We start from the raw sequence: 23811 nt of genomic DNA, 5'->3' as shown, positions 1-23811 counted from the left end.
TTTGATGTGAAGACCGTGTGGTTGGTTATACTGGTTAAGTAAACCTGTTCTTCACTAGTACTAGTAGAATGTGGCGGAGGAGGAGAACGTGATGTAATTTACTCATTCTCTGTTTGTGCAAATTCGTTGACTAATAAAAAGCCGAAGTCGGGGCTTTCAACCGGGGTGTGTTCACCTGCCGAGCAGCTCGCTAGTGCTTGCCAAGCCGGCCGTTCCCGTACCAACGCTTCCCAATGGAAGCTCGAGTGCTTGATCCGCTTGAGTGCTCAACGAGAGACTTGGTTAACTGAACACACACCTGGATTTTATTTTATTATTTTCCTCGTTCTGCTCATTTCCGTACATGTGCGCCATTTGATATCTGAGAATCCTGGGATTGATGAGTTTGATCATGTGATCTCATTGCCTCGTGGTCTTTTTCCTGTGTCCCACTGATCTCCATTCCACTCCCAGGGAAATCGAGCAGAGTTCTATGTCACCTTCAATCAGCGATACTTTAACTTGTTATTAAACCAACATCATGCGAAGTGGTTTTTAAATTTAATTTAATTTAATTTTTTTGGTATTTTCTTCCCAGTAACATCAAGCCAAAAGACCTAAACAGCATTCATGGATGATGCAGATTTTCAAACCGGTGATGCTGGTGCTTCCAGCACCTATCCCATGCAGTGCTCGGCTCTGCGCAAAAACGGATACGTCATGCTGAAAGCTCGTCCCTGCAAGATTGTGGAAATGTCAACTTCTAAAACGGGCAAACATGGACATGCCAAGGTACCTGTTGGTGTATACAAAAGGCACTTTTTGGGGACCATGTACTTCCATATGTTTACTTTTTCATGTTGGAGGGGGTGGGGGAGGGTAGGAAGGTTGGGGAAAATATTCGCAATTTGAGTGATAGCAAAGGGAACTGTCCTTGTGTAAGGCCAAGTAAAAAAAAAAAAAGTTTCTCGTCTGGACTTTTTTGAAAAAAGGAGGGAGGCCCTTACTATTTACTATTTACTATTTTCTTTTTTTTTGCTATTTTTTTCCAAGATGGCTGCCATGAATTGAATGACCACTGTGGCTGACTTAAAGACTATAGTTTGTCCAATGTAATGTGAAACATGCCAGTGTTTATACCGAAAGGCCTGCAATTTCATTTCCAAATTAGCAAATAAATATATGTTTTAACTGAAATGGCATATGAATAGAATCAATCAATGGAACATGTCATGTGTTGCACCGGACAAACTATATTTGAATAAAACAAAAAAGAAACGGTGATGTTTAAATTTGGTATGTGTCCTTGTTTAATATTATATAAAACTGTGTGTGTGTGTGGTGTGTGTGTGTGGTGTGTGATGTTACCGATAGACTCCTAAACGGAGAGGCTCACGTACTTGATATTTGGCACAGACATGGCCATTGAGCCTGGACGAACATGGCCGACCTAAAAATTGATTTCATAATTTTTTTTTTACCATATTTTTACCTCAGCGTGAAATATTATGGCCGGAATCTGACCGGTAGCAGAACAGCGCGCTGATTCGCTCAGAGCGATCACATGATGTTAGTTGCCGCCACTTACTTCTGATATTTTTCAAAAATATTGTAGTACATTAATTTTTTAATAATGTACCATATTTACGGCAGTATATTTATTTACGCCATGAGTAACGAAGGAAAATTTCCAGCGCGCTGATTCGCTCACATTGATGACGATCACGTGATTACGTGATCACGAATGATGTTCGTGACGCGATCACGTGATGTTCCTTGCCGCCATAAACTCACAGCAAGTAGCATAGATTTTAGCATGATTTAGCATGATTTAGCATGGATAGTAGCATGTTTCACATAGATTGTTTTTCAGCGAGGAATATTATACACGGATTCTGACCGGTGGCAGAGCAGCGCGCTGATTCGCTCAGAGCGATCACGTGATGTACCATCTCCGCCGCCAGTTGGCTTCACTTTTCACGGAGTATGAGCGTTCTATATATTTTCAATTCAGTGCGCCGACTCGCTCACGTACTTGATTTGTGGCATAGACATGGCCATTGGGCCTTCACGGTGTAATTTGTGCGAGGCTTTTGTCCGAGTGAGCTTGAGTCGAGAGGGTGAATGTACGGGTTGGGAATGTACAGGTCTCTCTTCCCCCACCTGGCAACGCCGGTACTGGAGGGCGTCACAGGAACGGTGAGTCTCCAAAACCGCTTCGTGCTGTTGCGAAGATTCAGGACGATGTCGTGATTGTTGTGCTGCTCTCCGACCATGAGAACTGCAACGTCATTGTTGACTGGCCCTCCCCTTCCCTCCCCCTTCCCCCTCCCCCCTCCGTCCTCCCTTCCCCCTCCACCCTACCCCCTCCATTTTCCCCCTCCCCCCTACCCCTTCCCCTCCCCCTCCCCCTCCCCTCCCCCTCCCCTCCCCCCTCCCTTCTCCCCCCTCCCCCTCCCCCCTCCCACCCCTCTCCTCTCCCATCCCTCCCCCTCCCCCCCTCTCCTCCCCACCCCCCCTCTCCTCCCCTCCCCCTCCCCCCTCCTCCTGCTCTCCCTCCCCCCTCCCACCCCTCTCCTCTCCCATCCCTCCCCCTCCCCCCTCCCACCCCTCTCCTCTCCCATCCCTCCCCCTCCCCCTCCCCCCCTCTCTTCCCCTCCCCCCCTCTCCTCCCCTCCCCTCCTCTTCCCCTCCTCTTCCCCCTCCCCTCCCCCGCCCGGCGATGCCGGGTTCTTCTGCTAGTACACAATAATACACTAATAGTACAAGAATTGTTCATATTGGGGACTACTCAGAGAACAGACCAAAAGATTGATGAAATCCTAAAAAACAACTACTGTAGTTTCATTGGAAGGCTAATCCTTACACACACGAGTATCGTCATATTCCCTACTCAAATTTGTACCATTAAAAGTATGAAATGCAAGATTTTTACACGTAAATTGCACTTGCCCAGTGCACAACCGCTGCGAGAATTGACCGTCTTTAGCACAAAGTGTCTGCGTTAAGCCGAGCATGTATTAACCAGGAAGTTCCGTTAGAGGGCAGGATCCATAATAGTTCAGATCATCAATGCACAAGATAAGATCAGGAAACGGCAAGTTTTAGACCGAGTTTCTTCGCAATACGATTTTTTTTTAAACAAGTATATATTTAAAAAAAAAAAGTATTAAATAGTAAATAAAAGTAGGCGGCGACCAAAAAGGAAGCGGGCGGGGACGAGAAACATTTTTTTTTTTTTTTTACTTGGCCTAATTGATTTGCAACCAATTGCCTGCAACTTTATTTTGTGAAACTTCAATGGGGTCTCACTTGCGGTGTTTGGATATCTGGTGACACGATGCTTGGGTGAACTAGGCTGAGATCTAAGGCCAAGTAAAAAAAAAAAAAAACAAAAAAACTCGCACTACCCTATCACCAACCTACATCCCATATCACTATAATACTCCACTCCAGTCTGTCTGTTCATGGGTGGATCTTCCCCTGTTGAGGGAGGGGCTACACCTGTTCTGGAAGGGGCTTCAAAAACAAATCTCCATTTTGTTTGCGCCGCATACCCCTGAGGATCCATAGGCCTCGAGTCCATTTTAAGACTGAATCGACGCGTCTTGTATCATAAGTTACCTTTGGAAGAAACCAAGGTGCATTTTGATTACAGCTCGTGCAAAGGAAACTAGGTAATGCATGTTCCGGTCTGAGCGGTCTATTATGTACCGCCCAAAAGATTCGTTTTCATAATGCAGAAGAAATGGAGGAGAAATTGCCAAGAGGTTTTTTTTTTTAAATTAAATAGTTTTTATTACCTCTGCCGCCTAATGTGGATGGAGGTTGCTTTCACATCTGTTAACAAGATGTCTCAAAGTTATGGATGAATTTGACCGAAATTTTATGGAGGTTGGGTATGTGACTAGGACGAAATTGTTTTATTTTGGTGAAGATCCCGTTCTGAATCTGAGAATTTTTATGCCTCCGACCCCGAAAGTGGCCGAGGCATTGTTTTTGAGTTGTTCGGGCTAACTCATTTTTCTCAGCAACCACGTCCAATTGAGACAAAACTGAGGGGAGGATCGACACCGATGCAAAATGTTTTCATGATAATTGTGATGTCATCGGTCACGTGGTTATGGCAACCATCTTGGATTAATCTCAAATAATTAAAGTATTTCTAAGAAACCGCGGACTGGAAATTTTTTCAACTTGGCACATTGTCAAGTACTCACAATGGAGAACAAAAGCATGATAATATCGGTGAAGTGGTGTACCAGCCATATATGTTTTAATTGAATGCCTTATCCTAAAAATCTGAAGTTGCATGCACAATGCACATGATCAGTGACCCATTTGTATTGAAATATTAATTTTTTTTACAAGTCATAGTTTGGCAGCCATAATAGATTTAACCTAAAACCCTTTAAAAAACATCTCCCAAAACCGCCAAAGCGATTGACTCAACTTTACATGCATCATGGACTAGGCATGGCGATTAAAGGTTGATCACGAAAACGTCGTCGGTCACTTGGTGTGGCAGCCATATTGGATTGAAGGAAAATATGAAATAATTGTATCTCGGACAACTTCACAAATTCCATTTAACACCGCTGATGCATATAGTTTGAAAAGACTTTGTAGGTCACGTGGTTTGGAAGCCATTTTGGATCGAAAAACTAACCTCACCCGATCAGCACGAAACCTCACAAACATGATCCCCCACCCATACATATGCAGAGTTTACATTTTTGATGTCATATGTCATGTGGTTTGGCAGCCATATCAGCTTGAAAGCTGATATTTAAAAAAAAAAAAAAATCCTTTCCCCGAAACCGCTTCACTGATCGATAATGGAACCTGTCTTGTGTGGTAAAAATGTGATACTTGAAAACAGAAAACTTTCAGCCTGTGAAGCACCAGAGTGGCAGTTTATAGCTGGGTCGGATTCAAACCCAGGCTACAGCTCGGAGCTGAGTGCGTACCTCTAGGCCAGGGGTCAGGAACCTTTTTGACTGGGAGAGCCATAAAAGCCAAATATTTCTAAATATATTTCATTGAGAGCCATATAGTATTTTTAACGTATAATAAATTAAATATGTCTTACTTTTAATGCGACTTCTGGTGCTGCATGGTTTTGCTGATGGCCTTGTAGTCTGGTTCATACGTGGTGAGGTTGAGCTTCATGCAGGCGTTGAGGCTTCCATCAGTTAAACGTGAGCGTAGGTTGGTCTTAATGTTCCTCATATGCGAGAATGACTGCTCACATGCATATGTAGAGCCAAACATGGTCAATACGGCAATACTCACACGCTGCATTGTGTGGTATGTCACAGGAAGCTCGTTCCATGTTTTAAGAATCAGCTGGTCTTCAGGTTGAAGATTTTTCATTTCTGTCCACTTGTGTTCCCTCGCCAGCTCTGCTCGCTGTCGCGCAAGACTTTCCAACTCTCCATTAAGTGACTTGAACTTACTCATCCACATGTCTGATGCCTTCAGGTCAGCAACTTCCAGCTCAAAGTCTCCGATAGAGACCCCGGGGATGCATGTCAGGTCGATTTTGTCCACTGCACACTCATGTGGATGAGTGATGAACTTGAAAAGACCAGTGCGCGCACGAAATTCTCCAAAACGTGCTTTGAATGACTGCAGGAGATTGGACGTAAAGCCAGCTAGCTGCTGGAGATCTAGATGTTGAGTGGAGTCACTTGCTAAGCATGCATCTCTAAATTGTTGCAGTCTTTCAAAGTGCAGAAGACGACCTGTTTCAATGTCCCTGAGAAAGACTTCCAGCTTGCTTTCAAATGCAAACACTGCTTGTTGAAGGGATGAGATTGTATTTCCAATACCTTGCATTTTCACATTGAGCTGGTTCAGATGGCCAGTTATGTCCACGAGATAGTGAAACTGCAGGAGCCAGTCAGTGTTGTCTAGCTCAGGATGCTTGACGCCTTTCATTTCAAGAAAAGTCCGGATTTCACTCAGGCAAGCTGCAAAACGGCTGAGCACCTTCCCCCTTGACAACCAACGCACGTTGCTGTGTAAAAGCAGACCGGGATAATGATTCCCAACTTCTTCTAACAGAGCTTTAAACTGGCGATCATTTAAAGCTCGGGCAACAATAAAGTTGACCACTCGAATGACCAGCGACATCACCTCACCAAGCTCCTGGCCACACGTCTGAGCGCAAAGCGCCTCCTGGTGCAGGATGCAATGAAAACTTAGGATGGCTCTCTTTTCATGTTCACGGAGAAGCGCTACAAATCCTTTGTTCTTCCCCAACATACAGGGTGCACCATCAGTACAGACAGAAATAAGTTTATCCATCGGTAGTTTTTTTTCTTTAGCAAACTCCATGAAAGACGTGAATAAATCCTCTCCTCTTGTTGTCCCTTTCATTGGCAAAACAGCCAAGCTTTCCTCACGCAGTGTGTCACCTGCAGCATACCTGGCAATTATACTGCACTGAGATAGATGGCTAACGTCTGTTGACTCATCTAACGCGAGAGAAAAGTATGTCCCGGCGTTTATGTCCTTAATTTGTGTTTCCTCGACTTGATTTGCCATCATGATGCTACGATCGTGCACAGTTCTTGCTGACAGGGGCATGTCTTTTATTCGTTTGATTATCTTGTCTTTATTTGGGAAGTCATCAAACAGTTCATTGGCCACATCAAGCATGAATGTTTTGGCATACTCGCCATCTGTGAATGGCTTTCCATTCCTTACTATTGCCAAAGCACCCGCAAAGCTAGCGGAATTCCCGTCACCTTGCTTGGTCCACACACGTAGTTGCTGCTGACTCGTCTGCACTCTCCGCTGTAGCTCCTCGCATGCCCTTTTCCTGCTGTCCCCTGCTGGATATTTCGATGCAAATGAAGCATGGTGCGTATCGAAGTGCCGCTTTATATTTGACCGTTTCATCGATGCAATTTTATCATTGCATATTAGACATACCGCAGATCCTGCTCTCTCACCAAATGCAAATTCCTCTGTCCACGCAGCCTGGAATGCACGGTAATCATCGTCTTTTTTTCTTTTCGCCATCTTTTCCGTTACAAGGGTTGAAGCGGATAAACTAGTTGGCTATCTGATAAAATTGATTTCTTCACCTTTACAATGACGCGGACCTGCTCGCGAGCCATTGGTTCCCGACCCGACCCACGGGTGACCCGTGACCCGTGAAATTTATCTTCAAAACTAATTTCTGTTTACTTTAAAATGACACAGTATTATTAAGAAATATCACAAGTATTTTAAAATCAGTTCCAAACTGATTTTTTTTTTTTTTTTTTTTCAACTCAAAATTGTCTGGGAGCCATATGCCGTCACCGGAAGAGCCATATATGGCTCGCGAGCCATAGGTTCCCGACCGCGGCTCTAGGCCATCCTGCCAGCCTATATACAAAAGTGCAATGGTAGAATTTGTGACCTCTCACCTTCCCTCTTGTGTACTCGTACATACCCCTTAAAATATGATGGCTCATGAGATCCAACATAAATCTGGAAGGGGCTTCAAAAACAAATCTCCACCATTTTGTTTGATCATGGTGGAGATAATCTAATCTCGTGATAATTATTTGAGTCTTCCTCTCCATCTTCTCACAATACTCCTAACTCTTCCTAACATCTTTATCCACATCACTTCCGCCCTCCCCCCCCCCCCCCCATTTCCTCACTCTACCCCTTATGTACCATATCCTCACTTAGAATAATAAACATAGGGGCAATACCCCTGGTGTTCACCTGCTAGAATACAGTATACTGCACCGACTAATGGTATTTTAAACCAATTTCAATGGTTGCTCGAAGACAGGGCAGCATGTGGAATCATACCAACATAATTGTAATTCTTTAAACAAACAAAAAAAACATTCTGAGGGGAAACCACCCCTCCCCCAACCCAATATACTTCCTAAGACTCCAATATTTCTAATGCCTTGAACAAACTTTGGAATATCATGTTTGATGAAGGTTGTGGTCAAGTTTCAGAGGAAAAAGCAAATTCCTATTTTGGGGGATCAAACCTGGACCCACTTTGACCCCGGTTAACCCCCTTTGATCCTGAGTTCCCCCCCCCCCCGCCCCCCTTTCTTCAATGCCGTGAACAAACTTTATCACAACACAACAAATATCATTTGTGCCAAGTTTGGTCCGAATCCCTTCAGTTAGGGTGCATCAAAATACACATTTCCAGCACATTTTTCTTTGGGTGCTAAAAGTGTTCCATTTCATGTTACAACACATGCAAAATATTTTTGCAATCCGTGGTGATCTAGAGGTGCAACGGCACATCAGCTTTTACGACTGAAGGGGGTTACCAGCAGTGTAGTGTAATCCGTGTATGCCAAGGTGGGCAGCCGACGAGGCACGGTTTACTTTGAATTAGAATGTGGCATCTCCCAAAACCAAATTATTATGTGACATACTAATTGAAAGTAAACCGTGGCTCATCGGCTACCCACCTTGGCATACACGGATTACACAAAACTGCTGCTGGTAAACCCATTCAGTCATAAAAGCTGATGTGCCGTTGCACCTCTAGATCACCACGGATTGCAAAAATATTTTGCATGTGTTGTAACAACATGAAATGGAACACTTAGCACCCAGACAGAAAAATGTGCTGGAAATGTGTATTTTGATGCACCCTACCTTCAGTGGTTTTGGAGAAGTTGTAAGTGTTTATGGAAGGACTGACGGATGACGCGCCATCGCATAGGCTCCCCTGAACTTCGTTCCAGGTGAGCTAAAAATGATTTGTTATATACCCTATACAGTGGGACCTCTAAATCCGAATTTAATTCGTTCCAGCGGCAGTTCGGATTGGGAAAAGTTCGGAATTAGAAACTATTTTCCTCATAAGAAATAATGGAAAGTGAATTAATCCGTTCCTGGACCCCAAAAATCCATTATCAAGACACTGTTAACTGCAAATACACATGATTCAAGGTAAAATAAGATGAGTAAATGCCCTAAATATCAAATAATAATAATAATAAAAACAAGAAATAAATGTACTAACATGAAAATAACTGCATTTACCTTAGTGGAGAGTTCTGATGGTGCATGTGGAAGCTGGAGAGGAGGAAGGAGGGAGAGGGTTTTATTGCTTGGAAGGTGAGGCACCTTCCAAGCTAACATCAGATGACTGTGCTTCTGGTGTTTGCTCTCTTTGTCTCTTAACACCACTTGTCGAGGGTTGGGGCTCACTAGGCTTGCTTTCTTTAGAGAACCACTCCCTACTAGCCTTAAACTCATCACCATCAGCACTACTTCCAGGCAAGTCTTTTATAAGGTCACCGTGCAGGAGCTTCGCTTTCTCACAGATAATGCCCTCAGAGATGGCAGCACCAACCAACTGTTTCTCATTTATCCAAACTAAGAGGAGTTTTTCCATCTCCTCCATAAACTTCGATCTCCTAGGGGTCAGAGTCGTAACACCTTTTGCCACATCAGCTGCTTTAATCACTTCCTTATTTTTCAAAATCGTACACATGGTCGATTTCGGCATCTAGAACATAGCAGCGAGATCCATCACACGCATACCGCCCTCATGCTTAGCGATACGTTGTTTCTTCACCTCAATTGTCGCTCTCACCGCCTTCTTCTTATTCTTATTGCCTTCACTGCTTTTCTTAGGTGCCATGGTGAATGGGTAAGGGTTATCTTCAAAGAAAAAAAGCACAAATCAAGGTGAAAACACGAGGTAAACTAGCGACGAACACACGAGAGATGCTGCCAGAACTAGTACAACCGACGAACTGAAGGAACAAAGCGACTCCCGGGTTGTGCATGCGGGAGCAGGCGTGGGTGATGCTGCGCGAAGATGCGCGGGAAATATGAACGACGCTCGCGGCGGGAAATATGAACGACGCTAACGCTATGTTGGCGGTTCGGTTATAGAAATACATTCGGAATTAGGGACAAAATTTTCTCGAATTTACGGTTCGGAATTAGAGTAGTTCGAGATGAGGGGCGTTCGGAATTAGGGGTCACTACTGTATATCAACATCTACAGCAGTAGCACTGTCTACTATACTGTGTGCTTGTCTGTACTGAACCAAGATAGATAGATATATATTGTTGCGGATCTCCGACGTCGGCTCTCCCCTTATCAAGAGGGGGTTAGTCCCCTTGTCCTTTTATCTGGCCGACGTGAGTCCTGGAAGTTATAACGTCCATCCCGGCGCGGCGTTAGGTAGGGTTTGTTAGGCCTAGGGATTCGCTACTACCTAATTACTAACACCGACCGGAAACGAGGGAATAACTCGCGATCGAATCACGGATATGGATGGAATATGCCGAGCGGATAGCAATCCGCGATCCGAGCTGTTAACAAATGACTAGACCCGATTCTGAGCGGTTGTTGCCACGCTTACCCAATTAGAGAAAAGACTGATGCGATCGGATGGAGAGGAAACCAGGAAAATAGGAAGAACAGAGCAATTTATTCATTATGTACAAAGAAAGAAGAGGAAACGAAAGGAATGTACATGAAAGAAAGGAAGGAGAAGCACACAGGGCAGTCTTAATTAGTCTTATCTTATTCCCTGGACAAACGGACCCGTCTCACATAGACACTCACACGGGGATTGCAGATGGTAGGTTGATGGTCACCAGCGCGTCCAGGCGATGGAAAACCCGGGAAGCAGCTCTTCATATAGCGTAACGCGAGCGGACACATAATGACGGGGGGGGGGGGGGGGGGGGGGGGGAAGGCTGGATACTGCGTATGTACCTTGTGCACTACTCGCGCCAAACGCCCCCTCTCCAATGTCCTGCACTCACGAGCCCTTCGTAATCACGACAGTCCTCATGCAACGCGCAGATTGTGCAAGTCCTTTCAAGCCCTTCAAATCGCAGCAGACCTTATACTCGTGAGGTCTCCGGGTAAGTCCTTTCACAGGGCTTTGTGCGCTGGCTTTTATATGTGAAGCCAGCGAACGCTCCGCGAGCCCCAACCACGCCCTGTGGGGCGATGCCACTCCAGCCCTGGTTGGCTGGTTATCGCTTACCGGGGATGCCCTGACGGCTGGGTGATATGGCCACACCTCCGTGGTGCTCCGCCCCCTTTTCCCAGGCTTCACCTCGTGGCTTATGGCGGCGTTTAGCGAGCTCACGCTCAAGTGTAGCGAACGCTGCTAACAAAGGCGCGTAACAAATTGGGAAGGGCCATGGGGCACAGACTGGAGCGTGCCTAATGGCGTCGCTTGGAGGGAGGCTGCAAAAATGGACGAGGGGCCTACTCTTATTTGATCGACGCAACGCAGATTCAACTATTGGAAAATGGCCTTAACTAACACATACTAAGAAATAACTGATGTCCTATGGTGACCTACGTGTTGCTTGTGGCCTATCTATGGGGTGCTACCTTTAACCTTTAATTATGTCATATATACACAAGTGTGGGTTTTCAAAACCGTATATATATATATATATATATATATATATATATATATATATATATATATATATATATATATATATATTGTTACGGATCGCGGATTAGATGTTATTTACCGAGCGGTGGTATTGCCGCGACCTAACAGTTCCCCCGATTCTTCCCCAACTCACCCGATTCCACCCGAACGTTGGCCAAATCGCGCTACGCTAAATCAATGATTGGAAAGGACACAACGACTGGGATAAATGAAACGACGCAAGGGGTACAGTTCTCAAGACCTCCGGAGGAGGGTATAATTAGTGGTGGAGAAAAGGGGTAGATTACAAGGTAGAGTGAGGTAAAAGACACAGAAGAGATGGGCACTTAAATACAATCTTATCTTAGCCCAGACAGACCACAGACAAACGGAACAAGGCTGACTTACACAGGGATTGATGGCAGGAAGGGACAGGCAGTCGATAGCACAAGGTGCACCTTGGCTCGGGGACAGGATAAAGCACGGTCCAGTCCAGAGATGCGGGGAGGTGTCACAGCGCTCGGAAGGGACGTCTCTCTTGCTTCAAGCTCAGCGCGCATCTGACGTCACCACTCCCTCGGCTGCGCATGCTCAACGGGGAGTGACACGCCCTCGGCTGGTTGGCTCCGCCCCAGATGGGACCGGTCCACCGCTTCCATTGGGTGCGGGGGTTACCGGGCTCCGCCCTTGACGAGGAGCTGACAGGGAGCCCCTATTTGGTAACCCCGTCGAGCACATGTTTGATGGCGGCTCGTGGGGAAGGCCTCGTGCCCTCCCAACACCCCCTACCAACCAAGCCGGAGTGAGGACGCGCACTCCCTGTGCACGCCGCCGCCGTTGCTGTTGTTGTTGTTGCTGAACCGTGAGGAAGAGCTGCGGGGAGGGATTGGGAGGTCCTAAACTTCCTAACGGTGCCATACAATCACATTCTGGTGCAACGAAGGGTCAGAATTAATGGAAACGAGTCCTTAACTGACATAGACTAAGAATAACTAGCAAGATGTCCTATAGTTGTCTTACATGAGATGCGGTGAACCTGGGCACGACATTTAATGGGGGAAATAGGGGGAGGTCGGGTCTACAGAGTGTTGTTTACAGAAAATGGGACTAGGGAATGGGGGATTGGGGATAGTTGGGAAGTATTGAGGAAATAGGGGAATATTTACAAGCGGATATGGATGGATGCAAATCCCATGTCCGCAACTATATATATATGTGTGTATATATATATATATATATATATGTATATATATATATATATATATATATGTATATATATATATATATATATATATATATATATATATATATATATATATATATATATATATATATATATATACACACACACACATGCACTAGCTTGGCTCGGCCCGCTGCGCTCGCCTCAGCAAGCGTCGTTGCTGAGGAACGGGCTTATTTTAGCTGAGAGTAATGACTGTACCTGAGTTGCTGTGTTATGATTTACACCAATCATAATACAAACAATTATTTTGCACAAATGTATTTGTTTGTGATATTACATTTTTATAAGCAATTTAGGTTGAAGATTCAGGTTGAATGTTTTTTTTTTTTTCAAGAAAGAACCCCTCAGCACATAGGGGAGGGGTAGGTGCAGACTGGAAGTTCAAGACGATAACACCTCACCACAAAGTAATTTAAAACACCTCAGCCATAAAACGTAATAAAAACACCTCACATCCATAAAACACATAATAAAAACCTCACAGCCATAAAACACGTAATAAAAACACCTCACCACCACGTAATAAAAACACCTCACCACCACGTAATAAAAACACCACCACCACGTAATAAAAACACCTCACCACCATGTAATAAAAACACCTCACCACCACGTAATAAAAACACCTCACCACCACGTAATTATATATACCTCACCACCACGTAATTATATATACCTCACCACCACGTAATTATATATACCTCACCACCACGTAATTATATATACCTCACCACCACGTAATTATATATACCTCACCACCACGTAATTATATATACCTCACCACCACGTAATTATATATACCTCACCACCACGTAATTATATATACCTCACCACCACGTAATTATATATACCTCACCACCACGTAATTATATATACCTCACCACCACGTAATTATATATACCTCACCACCACGTAATTATATATACCTCACCACCACGTAATTCAAAACACCTCACCACCACATAATTCAAAATACCTCGCCACCACGTGATTCAAAACCACCACAACGTTATTAAAAACACAACCACGGAAACAAAAGTTTGAGGGAGTCGTTAAGTGACAACACAGACACTGCCCAGATGTGTAGATAAATGACTGTATCTGTACTTGGCTCGAGTTGCCGTTTTGTCATGGTTTAAACCAATCGTAATTCAAACAATTATTTTGCACAAATGTATTTGTAATATACGTGATATCACATTTTATAAACAATTGAAGTTGGGAAAAACAATGTTTCCAAAAAAATTCCCCAAAAAAAAATTGGAAATTTTTTCAAAACAAATACCCTTCGGACATACCGACGGGAGAGATATGTGCATACCAGAAGTTTTGTACGATTTCACCAAAGTTTGCGAAAGTAGTTCAGTGACAACACAACACAAGACAACACAGGACAGACGCTGCACAGATATATGTATATATATATATAGTGTTGCGGATTTGAGAATCATGTTGTAAATATCACCCTCTGTAAATAGTGTAGTAATTCTTGTAAATACCTCCGTTAAGTGTAAAGATCAAAGGTCGTCCCCTTAGTTAATCCATCCCATGCCCGTAGAAAATCATAAGCCCTTCTAAATAGTTATTTCTTATTCTATGTAGTTTAAGGCTCTGTTTCCCACTAGTTGACCCTGCATTGCACCAAATGACATAAGATAGATCCCTCCGACACCCCCATGGCCTCTTCAAAGCGCCAGTACGGCGGCGTTCGCCACTACTGCTTTGGCTTATTGTCAGCGCCTTTGCCGCCATTACGCATGCGGTCAAGGCCACGAACAAGGGCGTTGCCCGCTTGTCATCAGAAGGTGGAGCCAGCGAGCCCCCACCAGCCAATCGGGGCTGGTGAGATACCATCCCGGGCGTGGCGCGCATTGATCTGAAAGCGCCCGCACAAGCCTTTTCGGGGAGATGCGAGAGATGCGGCAGATGCGTGAACCAGGAGATGTGTGATCCAGCTGAACCGGAGAAGACAGAAAGACGTGAGGTGGTGCTGATATTGCGGCAATAAACCGAGACCCTCTAGGGTCCCTATTGTCGCCGGGGTTGTGAAGACGCAGAGCTGCCGGCTGCTGTTCGCACCGAGCCCGGAGCGTGAACTTCAACGCTTACCGCTGCCTGGATCCTTCTCCCCCCCCTGACGCATCCTTACCATCGGCCTGGACCATTCGCTCCCCGAGCCATTCCTGCCTGCAATTCCCTATTCGTGTGAGTGAGTTCGTTCTGTCTGTCTTGTCCCTGGGAATAAGTTAAGCCTGTATAGATAAGCTAGAAATTGCTCTGTCCTTCTGATCCTTCCATTTTCCTGTATATTACTTTTATTGCTTCTCTTCTTGATTTTGGTTTGTGTACATAATAATAAATCATGTTATTTCCTGCTTTTGCCTTCTTCTTCCTTGTCCGTTCGTCCTTGTCTTTTCCACATTGAATACCTGTGGCACGATTTGGCCAATGAATAAGAATCGGGTCTAGTATTTGTTAATGGTTCGAGCCGCGGCTGCTAATCCGCTCGGCAAATAACATCTTGTCCGCGGTCTCGAACGAGTTTGCTCACCTGCCTCTGGAGGGAGCTGGGCAGCTTCAGGACTCACGTCGGTCAGTCACAGACCAGGGGATTAATCCCCCCTTGGTAAGGGGTAAAAGAGCCGACGGTGAGATCCGCAACAATATATATATATATTTTTATATATATATATATATATATATATATATATATATATATATATATATATATATATATATATATATATATATATATACACACGCACAAGATATATGCGGACTTTCACTACTGAGCTGTCTGGTAGTTGTCGATGGGCGATCCCAGGTTGAACTCCCCATTTGCAAAATCGTTGAAAATATCCCCCAGTGTGTGGGTTCTGTTGGACACCGTATGAATGTACCATGGCTTCAAAAACTTTCTGCCAGGCTTCTGGATACATATAATGCAAATGAAAGCCATTTTAAGACCTACATCTACTGGACTGTACTTTCAGTAGCTCAATTAAAGCTACTTAGAAAGTTTGTTCTTGCGATTGATAAAACACATGTTGCTGGAGTTGGCTAGCTTACTTGACTACATGTTAAATACTGTTATGAATTTGGGTAGTGACATATGTAGAGCAGAGTAGATCTGAGTAGGTAACATGCTTCGAGACGTCACGATAAGGAACACTTCCTGTAATAAGTCATGTGTAGGCGTTTGTCGGGTTAAGATGTATGATTGTGAATCTACCAGGAGATTCGTGTGTTAAGTAGTATAGGGAATAATGAGTAGAGCCCTTGTATGTCTCACCTGGTAGTCATACCTTTGTCCATTTTGGCACTGCACACCACTTAAACATTAGTTAGGACCTTTAGTACAACACTAAATGACGCCATCCCCCCTGACATGACTTAGGAAGAAATCAGGCTAGAACACTGCCACAATTGGCCGCCACCATTTGCACCTCCGAGAGGCCTACCTGCCTCGCATAGCACGTGCTGTGACCAAGGAATAGGGGGACGGGAGTGGAGTGGCACAGTGGGCGTGACCTGGATGAGCCGGGGGAGGCTCTGATTGGCAGAGCAGTGCTCCATAGCTGACATCAGCCAGGGATATTATTGAGGGCCGAGTGCAATTTTGAGGAGTTCAAGTGCCGGAGTCCAGAGAAGCAGTTCAGTTCAGATCTGATCCCGAGTTGAGCAGGGGGAGTGGAGTGCAGATCTGATCCGAGTTGAGCAGGAGGAGTTAGGGAGTCGAGTTCCATTCCTGAGTCGAGTTGAGCAGTTGGATTCCTGGCAGTGCAGTGCAGAGCCCGAGTCCGTTTTGAGTAGTTGGGTTTGAGACGTGGCAGGACTTTGGTCGGAGTCGACCCCGTGTGGAGCCGCGAGCCTGCGTGGGCTGCGTGGCGCTTGGAGCGAGGCCTTGTGGGACTTGGAGCGAAGGAATAGTATAGGCTCTGGGGGGTTGCTTGTGTACATCTCTCTTCTACGGCAAAACTTTTGATTTTCCTGTTCTATATGTTGAGACCCTTGGAAAAAATCTGGGTAACACTCCCAGATCAAGTACGTTTTTTCTGCACACCCCAATACGTGATTGACTTGAGGCCAATTAGCCGAAATAGCAAAATTCAGTTTTCATGGAATAATTCAAGAGTAGGCAGCTTTAGATTCAAATGTAACATTTATTTATCATGTTTAGACATAACTAACACATTTTTAGCATGGTTCAATACTATAAATTGTCTTTTTTAGGAAAAAAACACGTCATTTAGCTTCTTTTTCTCCAAAAATCACTGTTTGAAAGGCGCTCAAAATCCGATCACCTCTCATACACCCAATTATGTAGATAAAGCAACCAAAATTTGTCAGAAGCTTCCTTATGAAGCCCTTTAATAATTCCATGCATCATATTTATGATTCATTATATTGTATAGTGACAGTGGGGTCAAATGTTAACAAAGGTTACCCCTACCCCAAAAAGCGGTATAAACCAAAATTGGTTAAATTGGTCTAACTTTAGAAGTAAGTGTGATATTCGGCTGATTTTGGTGTCTATGTATGGGTTTTTGATAGCAAGCTATTCATTGGAACCATAATCAACCCCTTTTGAATATACCTAATTTGCATAATTTCAAAATGGCCGCCAAACACCTGGCAATGATGTTGACTAAATTTCGCTCAAAATTCAGCTTAAGCAAAACTATTACACTTACATTGCTTATAGTAGGGCGGCTTAGCCCAAATATTCAAAAGAATTGTGCATTTTCTGAAACAAGCACCAAATTTGGCACAAATGTACATTAATATGTTGCGAACATTTTCAGATATTGGGCCACTTGAAATTCCGTAATTTTTTTTTTCAAATTTTTCGGGTGACACCGTCACAATTTCGGTCTTCGAGGCCGGCCGATAGGCAAAGTGTGACCGGAAGGGACGAGGTTCTCCTGACCACGTGGCCCTCGATCTGGGAAGCGAGAGGCGTTCCATTAGTGGACGCGCCCCTCACGCCCGACTTTTGGGCGGCCCCGGCAGGCCGTTTGTTTTGACGTTCCGTGACAGGCCCCGCACCCCCACCTCCGGGCCGACCGGAAGCTTGTGCTGAGTACATCATACCTGAACAACTCAGTGAGGCAGAACACAGCAGTGCACACCAGGGTGACCCCTTCAGTGCATAAACCAATTAACCTGTCCACTGCAGGGCATATAGAAATGAAGTTATTTTCTGCATATAATAATAATATAAGTTCAGTTCTATATAACAATTTCTGTTATCCCCACTACCACTACAACTACCACTACTACAAGCTTTGTCTGGAATTTTGTGGACTAACAGACAAACAGACATACAGACAAGCTGGGATCAAAACATTACCTCCTTCCACCATTGAGTGTAGAGGTAAACATCATGGAAATTATATCATGCCCTAGATTTAATTCATGCTTACCCGTGTATTTGCTTCACTGGTTCACAAGGTCTTTTGCATACATGTAATTCAGACTCTCGTCTTCATTGCTGACCACACAATGTTCGCAACATATTAATGTACATTTGTGCCAGATTTGGTGCTTGTATCACAAAATGCACAATTCTTTTGAATATTTGGGCTAAGCCGCCCCACTATATCGGCCGGCCTCGAAGACCGAAATTGTGACGGTGTCACCCGAAAAATTTGAAATTACGAAATTTGAAAAAATTTGAAAAAAAAAATTACGGAATTTCAAGTGGCCCAATATCTGAAAATGTTCGCAACATATTAATGTACATTTGTGCCAAATTTGGTGCTTGTATCACAAAATGCACAACAGGTTTGCTATGCTGCTACACTATTAAGGATTCATGAATTAAAATCATAACATGTCCACAAACCCAATATAACTGTCATAACAAGGAAGCGCGTGCTGTCAATTACCACCATTTACCACCCGTGCAACTTCAATACATGTACTCTTTATCAAGCGACAGGATTCTTGCAGGCATCAGGGGAAGCCTTTTTGCAATGACAAAAATTTACACATTTGACTATGGCGGTCCTACAGGGGCATGTTGACCTGGCACACTTAGTGCATGAACAGACAACTGTCCAATGTGATTCTAGTTTTCCACGTTGTCTCAGGTATCAGCTGTTCCTTGTCATGCGTATAACCACAATCCTCTGGCTTAAGTGCGATCACATTTTCAGAATCTTGATGAAGCTCCAAAGCATGCATGATATTGTAGGCATTGAAAAAGCTACGCTTCATATGTGGCAGGAGACCTTGGCTGGTTGGTGGCAGGTTGTGATGAGAACTCCCTTTGACATGATGGAAGATCTCCGCACGCAAGTTCGAAAATTTCTTCGCATCGCTTTTTGGTTTCAGTACTTTGACCAAGTAGGATTCTGCATTCTTGATCAAAGGCTGAGAAAGGGTCGGCAACCCTCCAAAGTGCTTCAATAACTTTTCTGGCTCGGCATTCAAGGCGGCTTTCTTGGTCCCAACTTTGCTAGTGATATCACATCCTGTAAGACTGTGTACGGCAGGAAGAACAGCACAGAGTTGACATCCGATGCGCTCGAACAAGGTATGAAGGGGCACATACCGAGTGCTATCTCCAACTCCAGCTCGTACCCACAGCTCCTCTAGGTCATGTTGGAGAAAGACAGGCATGTGGTGGAGCAAGGCAACAACTACATCAGTATCATTGGAGATGACAACACATATTTTGTGTCCTTCTTTGAGCGCGTCCAAAACATGAAGGAGTATGCGAAGATCCGCCTCTTCAAATGTGGATTGAAGGTGTACCAGTGTGCTCTCATCTCTGTTGTGCATTTTCATACATTTCCAATCCTCGTTCTCTCTGGTCACCTGTCCGAGTACAGTTGGGTACTGACCGGTATTTGCAATATTTGAACGAACATGGCTGTAGATCAGTTTTTCAAGGAGAAGTTTGTTGTTGTTGGAAGGCCAGAATGTGTTCTTGTAGGATTATCCTTAGGTAGTGGTGTTGATGGCTCTATTGAAGTATATTCGATGGGTAGAGTGTCACTTCGCCTTTTCCTCTCGCTGTCCTTCACTGATGGGTCATCAGAATACATGTCAAAGACATAGTCAGTCCGCCCAAACCGATGATATATGGCCGAAAATGACATGAAATTTGATAGGTCATTGAATTTGGAGAGTTTCGTAACATTAACCTTTCGGATTGTGGCCATGATGTCAACTACAAATGATGCGTCTTTCCGATGACTATATGTAAATTCTTCCGGTTTTAGGTGCGTCTCCAACTCCTTCAGTAGCTGGCTCTTTGCTGGTTTAGTCATCATTCCTGCATCATCAAACAACACTGGGGAGGGAACAACATCGTACTTTAAGAGATCATCAGTGGTGAGGCCATGCTCCCGAGCTATTTCTATGTTTCTCTCAGCGATGTTCATCTCCTTCACTGTCGTCTTGGTAGTCTTCTGTGGCTTCTTTCGAAGAGTTTTCATCGTCTTCAAGTTTGTGCGGTGAATGGTACTGCTTATTCGTTCAGTCTTGGTGACAAACCTTTCCTTTCTGAATTTCAGGTACTTCTCTTTTCCTTTTGAAAAGGCATTGAGCATGTCAGTTTTTATATCATTGGACATAACCTCTTTTGTCTCAAAGTTTTGTAGTGTTTTGGAAGCGTCTAGAGACAGAGGGGACCCCTTCTCTTCAATGAATCTCAACATCTCCTGAATATGTCCTTCTTTGTGGTTTGTTGTGGCTTGAGATGATTCGTGGTGGCTGTAAGTCTCATGTGTCCTGTCAATCACATCACTGTATTGCCGATGTAGGTTCTTCACTGCCATCATTTCATGGTATATTAGGTCCCACTGGGCGACATACTGTTTTTGCTTTGCATGTCCAATGACTCCATCGCTGCACTTAGATGAAAGGTTAATGCTTTGCTCTAATTTCTGGTCTCCTCCAACAGCGGTGAATCGGCCGGGTATCTCTCTGATTGAAAAATTGCCTTTGGCAAATTGTTCATGAACTGATGGTGCAGTCTCAGGTAGACGTCGCATGTCTTCAAGGTAGAGAGAACACCATCGCAAGTAGTTGGTCGAATCGAATGCCGCAAACAGGTTCAATGCACGCTGGACAGCGTCAAGATGCAGTTCCCAAATCCCTTCACGATCAGCTCTCAACAGATCACGGACAATATCCATCATTTGCAAGAACTGAGTCCAGAACTTGAAGTTTTCATTGGTATCAGACCGTGTTTGGATGAATCTGTTCAAATCTTCGGCCAACGTTTTTGATGCATCAGCAAACTGAACCATATACTTCTGACTATCTGTGATGCATTTCTCCTTGACACTAGACTGGAGGTTCGTCAGGATGGCAAGCTCATGTGTATATTGGTCGATGCCTTTCTCGGAGAAGAATTCTTTGTACTGGAGGCGTTCAAAGGCTTCAGCAAAGAGCTGCCTACCCTCAAGACAGCGGCTGTAGTGACCTCCATGTAGAACAGAATTCTCGATGACAGTTGGACCAAAAACACCAGCCTGCAACCATGTGATGTCCGCGCCACTTCCATCCAGGAGTTTGCCAATACATTTCAAAACAGTTTTCACTAAGTGAAACGTTCCCAGGCATGGAACCAGGGTCCTGAATTCCTCTGGTCTCAGCAGTTGTATATCACGGACGATGCAATAAACACCTTCATCACAATACATTGGTATCTCATTTTGAGTCAGCTGAGAACCAATGTCCATAAAGTTCTTCATAGCCGTATAAACTGTCGCATACTCTGTAACTGGATGTGGCAGAACAGGCACAAATGCAAGATTCTTTAATGGGATGGCCTCCTCCGTCCAAACAGAGTTGCTAGCACTCCAAGATGGCATTGTTTGTGACTCGGGGTAGATGGACACTTCATCATGCATGACGTTCAAGCGTGCGAGGGACCAAGAAATATCCTTCAGTTTTGCTGCATCGGCTTCGGAGGAAGTGTAAGGCAGTTCGGCCACTTTGTAAGTTGCTGGGATGTCAGCACGGCGTGCAGGCTTGTGAAAGTCGGACAGTACCTGGCATTTTAATATTAAAATGAATGACTGTGGACCATGTGTGACCTGCGTGTCAGAAATCTTTGGTTTACTGGTCGACGATGGGGGTTTGTCTTGGTAGAGAACAGTCAGTGTCATGTTCAGATACATTTGCCCCCTCATGGTCCCAGTTGTCAATTGCACCAGAGGTGAATTGCCCAGGATCAAAGTGTGACGGCAGTGAAACGCGATCGTTGTTGTGCTGTGCTGTAAACGTGGCAAGGTCATGTTGGTACCTACGCAGCTCCGGGTAGCTGATTGCTAGTCCTCCGTGGTTTAGAACTGTAGTTACAATTTTGCCACCACGCCCAAGACCATGAACTGATTCCGCATTCATAATATGCATTGGAGTTCTCTTTCTACCGCAGTGATGGATATAGTACATGACGTGGAAGACAGATTGTATCTTTCTGCAACGCTGTGTGGAGAGGCTGTTACCTGATGGCTTGCTACCGGTATCGTAGTCATCATCTTCTTCATCCTTATCAACTGGTTCATCACTTTCTGTCATGACAGCTTCGGCTGCTTTTGCATATGTGTCAGGATTGAAATTGTACAAATGACTGAAAAAACGTAGTACAGGTTCAGGGATATTCATCTCGCTCAAGGAATGCTTTAGATCATGCGCATCACAAAAGCTATCGTCAAGGCCAAAATCATACTCATCTAGAGCCTTCCTAATCACACCAGCGCATACCTGAACAGGATCAAGGGAACGAATGCGCTCGGCTAACACTTTCTTTGGAACACTGAATACCATCATTGATTTTTTGAACGAACTGGGATATGTAAAATCAATCTCATTACCAAAAGTGTTCAACAAGAAAACTTTTACATCTCTATTACGAAAGTTACATTTGTCATCAATATTGTTCAAAGAGTCTCTGATAGCACTAAGTTCATAACCCCTCCCTTCTTTTAGGCCTTGCTCTAACTCTTTAACAACCTGATTCCAAGCAAGCTGTTTCTCAGACACTTTTGGTATGGAAGCTTTATCACGAGAGTCATACTTATACAAGTATTTAGTCATGCAGTCCCTGTGGTAGTACAGTCTGCTCCAAACACAGAATGCGCATCTTGAAGGTCGCACGTTCGGGTGAACACATCATCTTGAAAGAAGTTTGTCGCAGCCAGAAAGGCTGAAGCACGGCCTGATTCACTAATGCGATATTTCGTGTACTGTTGTTTGTGTGATTTACTGTCACAGATAATACACTTCACTTGACGTAAGGCTGTTGTGGACGTCTCTGTATTCGGTGGATGTCGGACGGCCTTAGAACGAGTACTTCTATCTTCTTCCTGCTCAGAACGGGACAGGTCTTGGCATACAGCGAGACTCTTCCTTTTCCTATTGAGAACTGAAGTCATGGTGTATTTTTTGTAACAGTCATTGGTCACATGATAAACAAACCCATCTCCTTTAACCAGCTTAAGCCGTTTGGAAACTTGATAATTGTGGATGTAACTTGCTTCTCGTATCCTTTTGCAACCATTAGTTGTGCTCACAGTTTTATCCCCCGCGCTTTTCTGGCAGATGATGCAGTTAGTCGCATCAAACGAACTGTCTTCGGGCGGTCCTGAGAGAGTAACAGACTCCATCGTCAGCGGCCATGCCTGAAAAACAAAAAATGGATATTAGTTACGTTTGTACGGCTGTAAAAATCGGCAAGGTCGGACCATATGCTGAAAATATAAAATGTGAAAGACTGATAAGCCACAAAGAAACCCATGTTTATCCCTATTAAAGGGCTTCATAAGGAAGCTTCTGACAAATTTTGGTTGCTTTATCTACATAATTGGGTGTATGAGAGGTGATCGGATTTTGAGCGCCTTTCAAACTGAAAGTGATTTTTGGAGAAAAAAAAGCTAAATGACGGTTTTTTTTTCTAAAAAAGACAGTTTATAGTATTGAACCATGCTAAAAATGTGTTAGTTATGTCTAAACATGATAAATAAATGTTACATTTGAATCTAAAGCTGCCTACTCTTGAATTATTCCATGAAAACTGAATTTTGCTATTTCGGCTAATTGGCCTCAAGTCATCACGTATTGGGGTGTGCAGAAAAAACGTACTTGATCTGGGAGTGTTACCCAGATTTTTTCCAAGGGTCTCAACATATAGAACAGGAAAATCAAAAGTTTGGCCGT

General features: G+C 44.2%; 1 protein-coding gene across 1 annotated transcript in view; it reads left to right on the top strand.

Moving 5' to 3' along the window:
- Positions 1-609: 609 nt before the first annotated feature.
- EIF5A (eukaryotic translation initiation factor 5A) overlaps positions 610-23811 on the top strand; it is a 38412-nt gene continuing 15210 nt past the window's right edge. Inside the window, exon 1 of the mRNA XM_068120428.2 lies at positions 610-775. Within this exon, the coding sequence (XP_067976529.1) occupies positions 610-775 (166 nt within the window). The remainder of the gene's footprint in view (positions 776-23811) is intronic.

Source organism: Myxine glutinosa, chromosome 6 (assembly GCF_964187855.1).
Source record: "Myxine glutinosa chromosome 6, kmMyxGlut1.1, whole genome shotgun sequence".
Classification (NCBI taxonomy): domain Eukaryota; kingdom Metazoa; phylum Chordata; class Myxini; order Myxiniformes; family Myxinidae; genus Myxine; species Myxine glutinosa.
The sequence above is the reverse complement of the archived record's forward strand: the minus strand, read 5'-3'. Positions and strand labels throughout refer to the sequence as shown.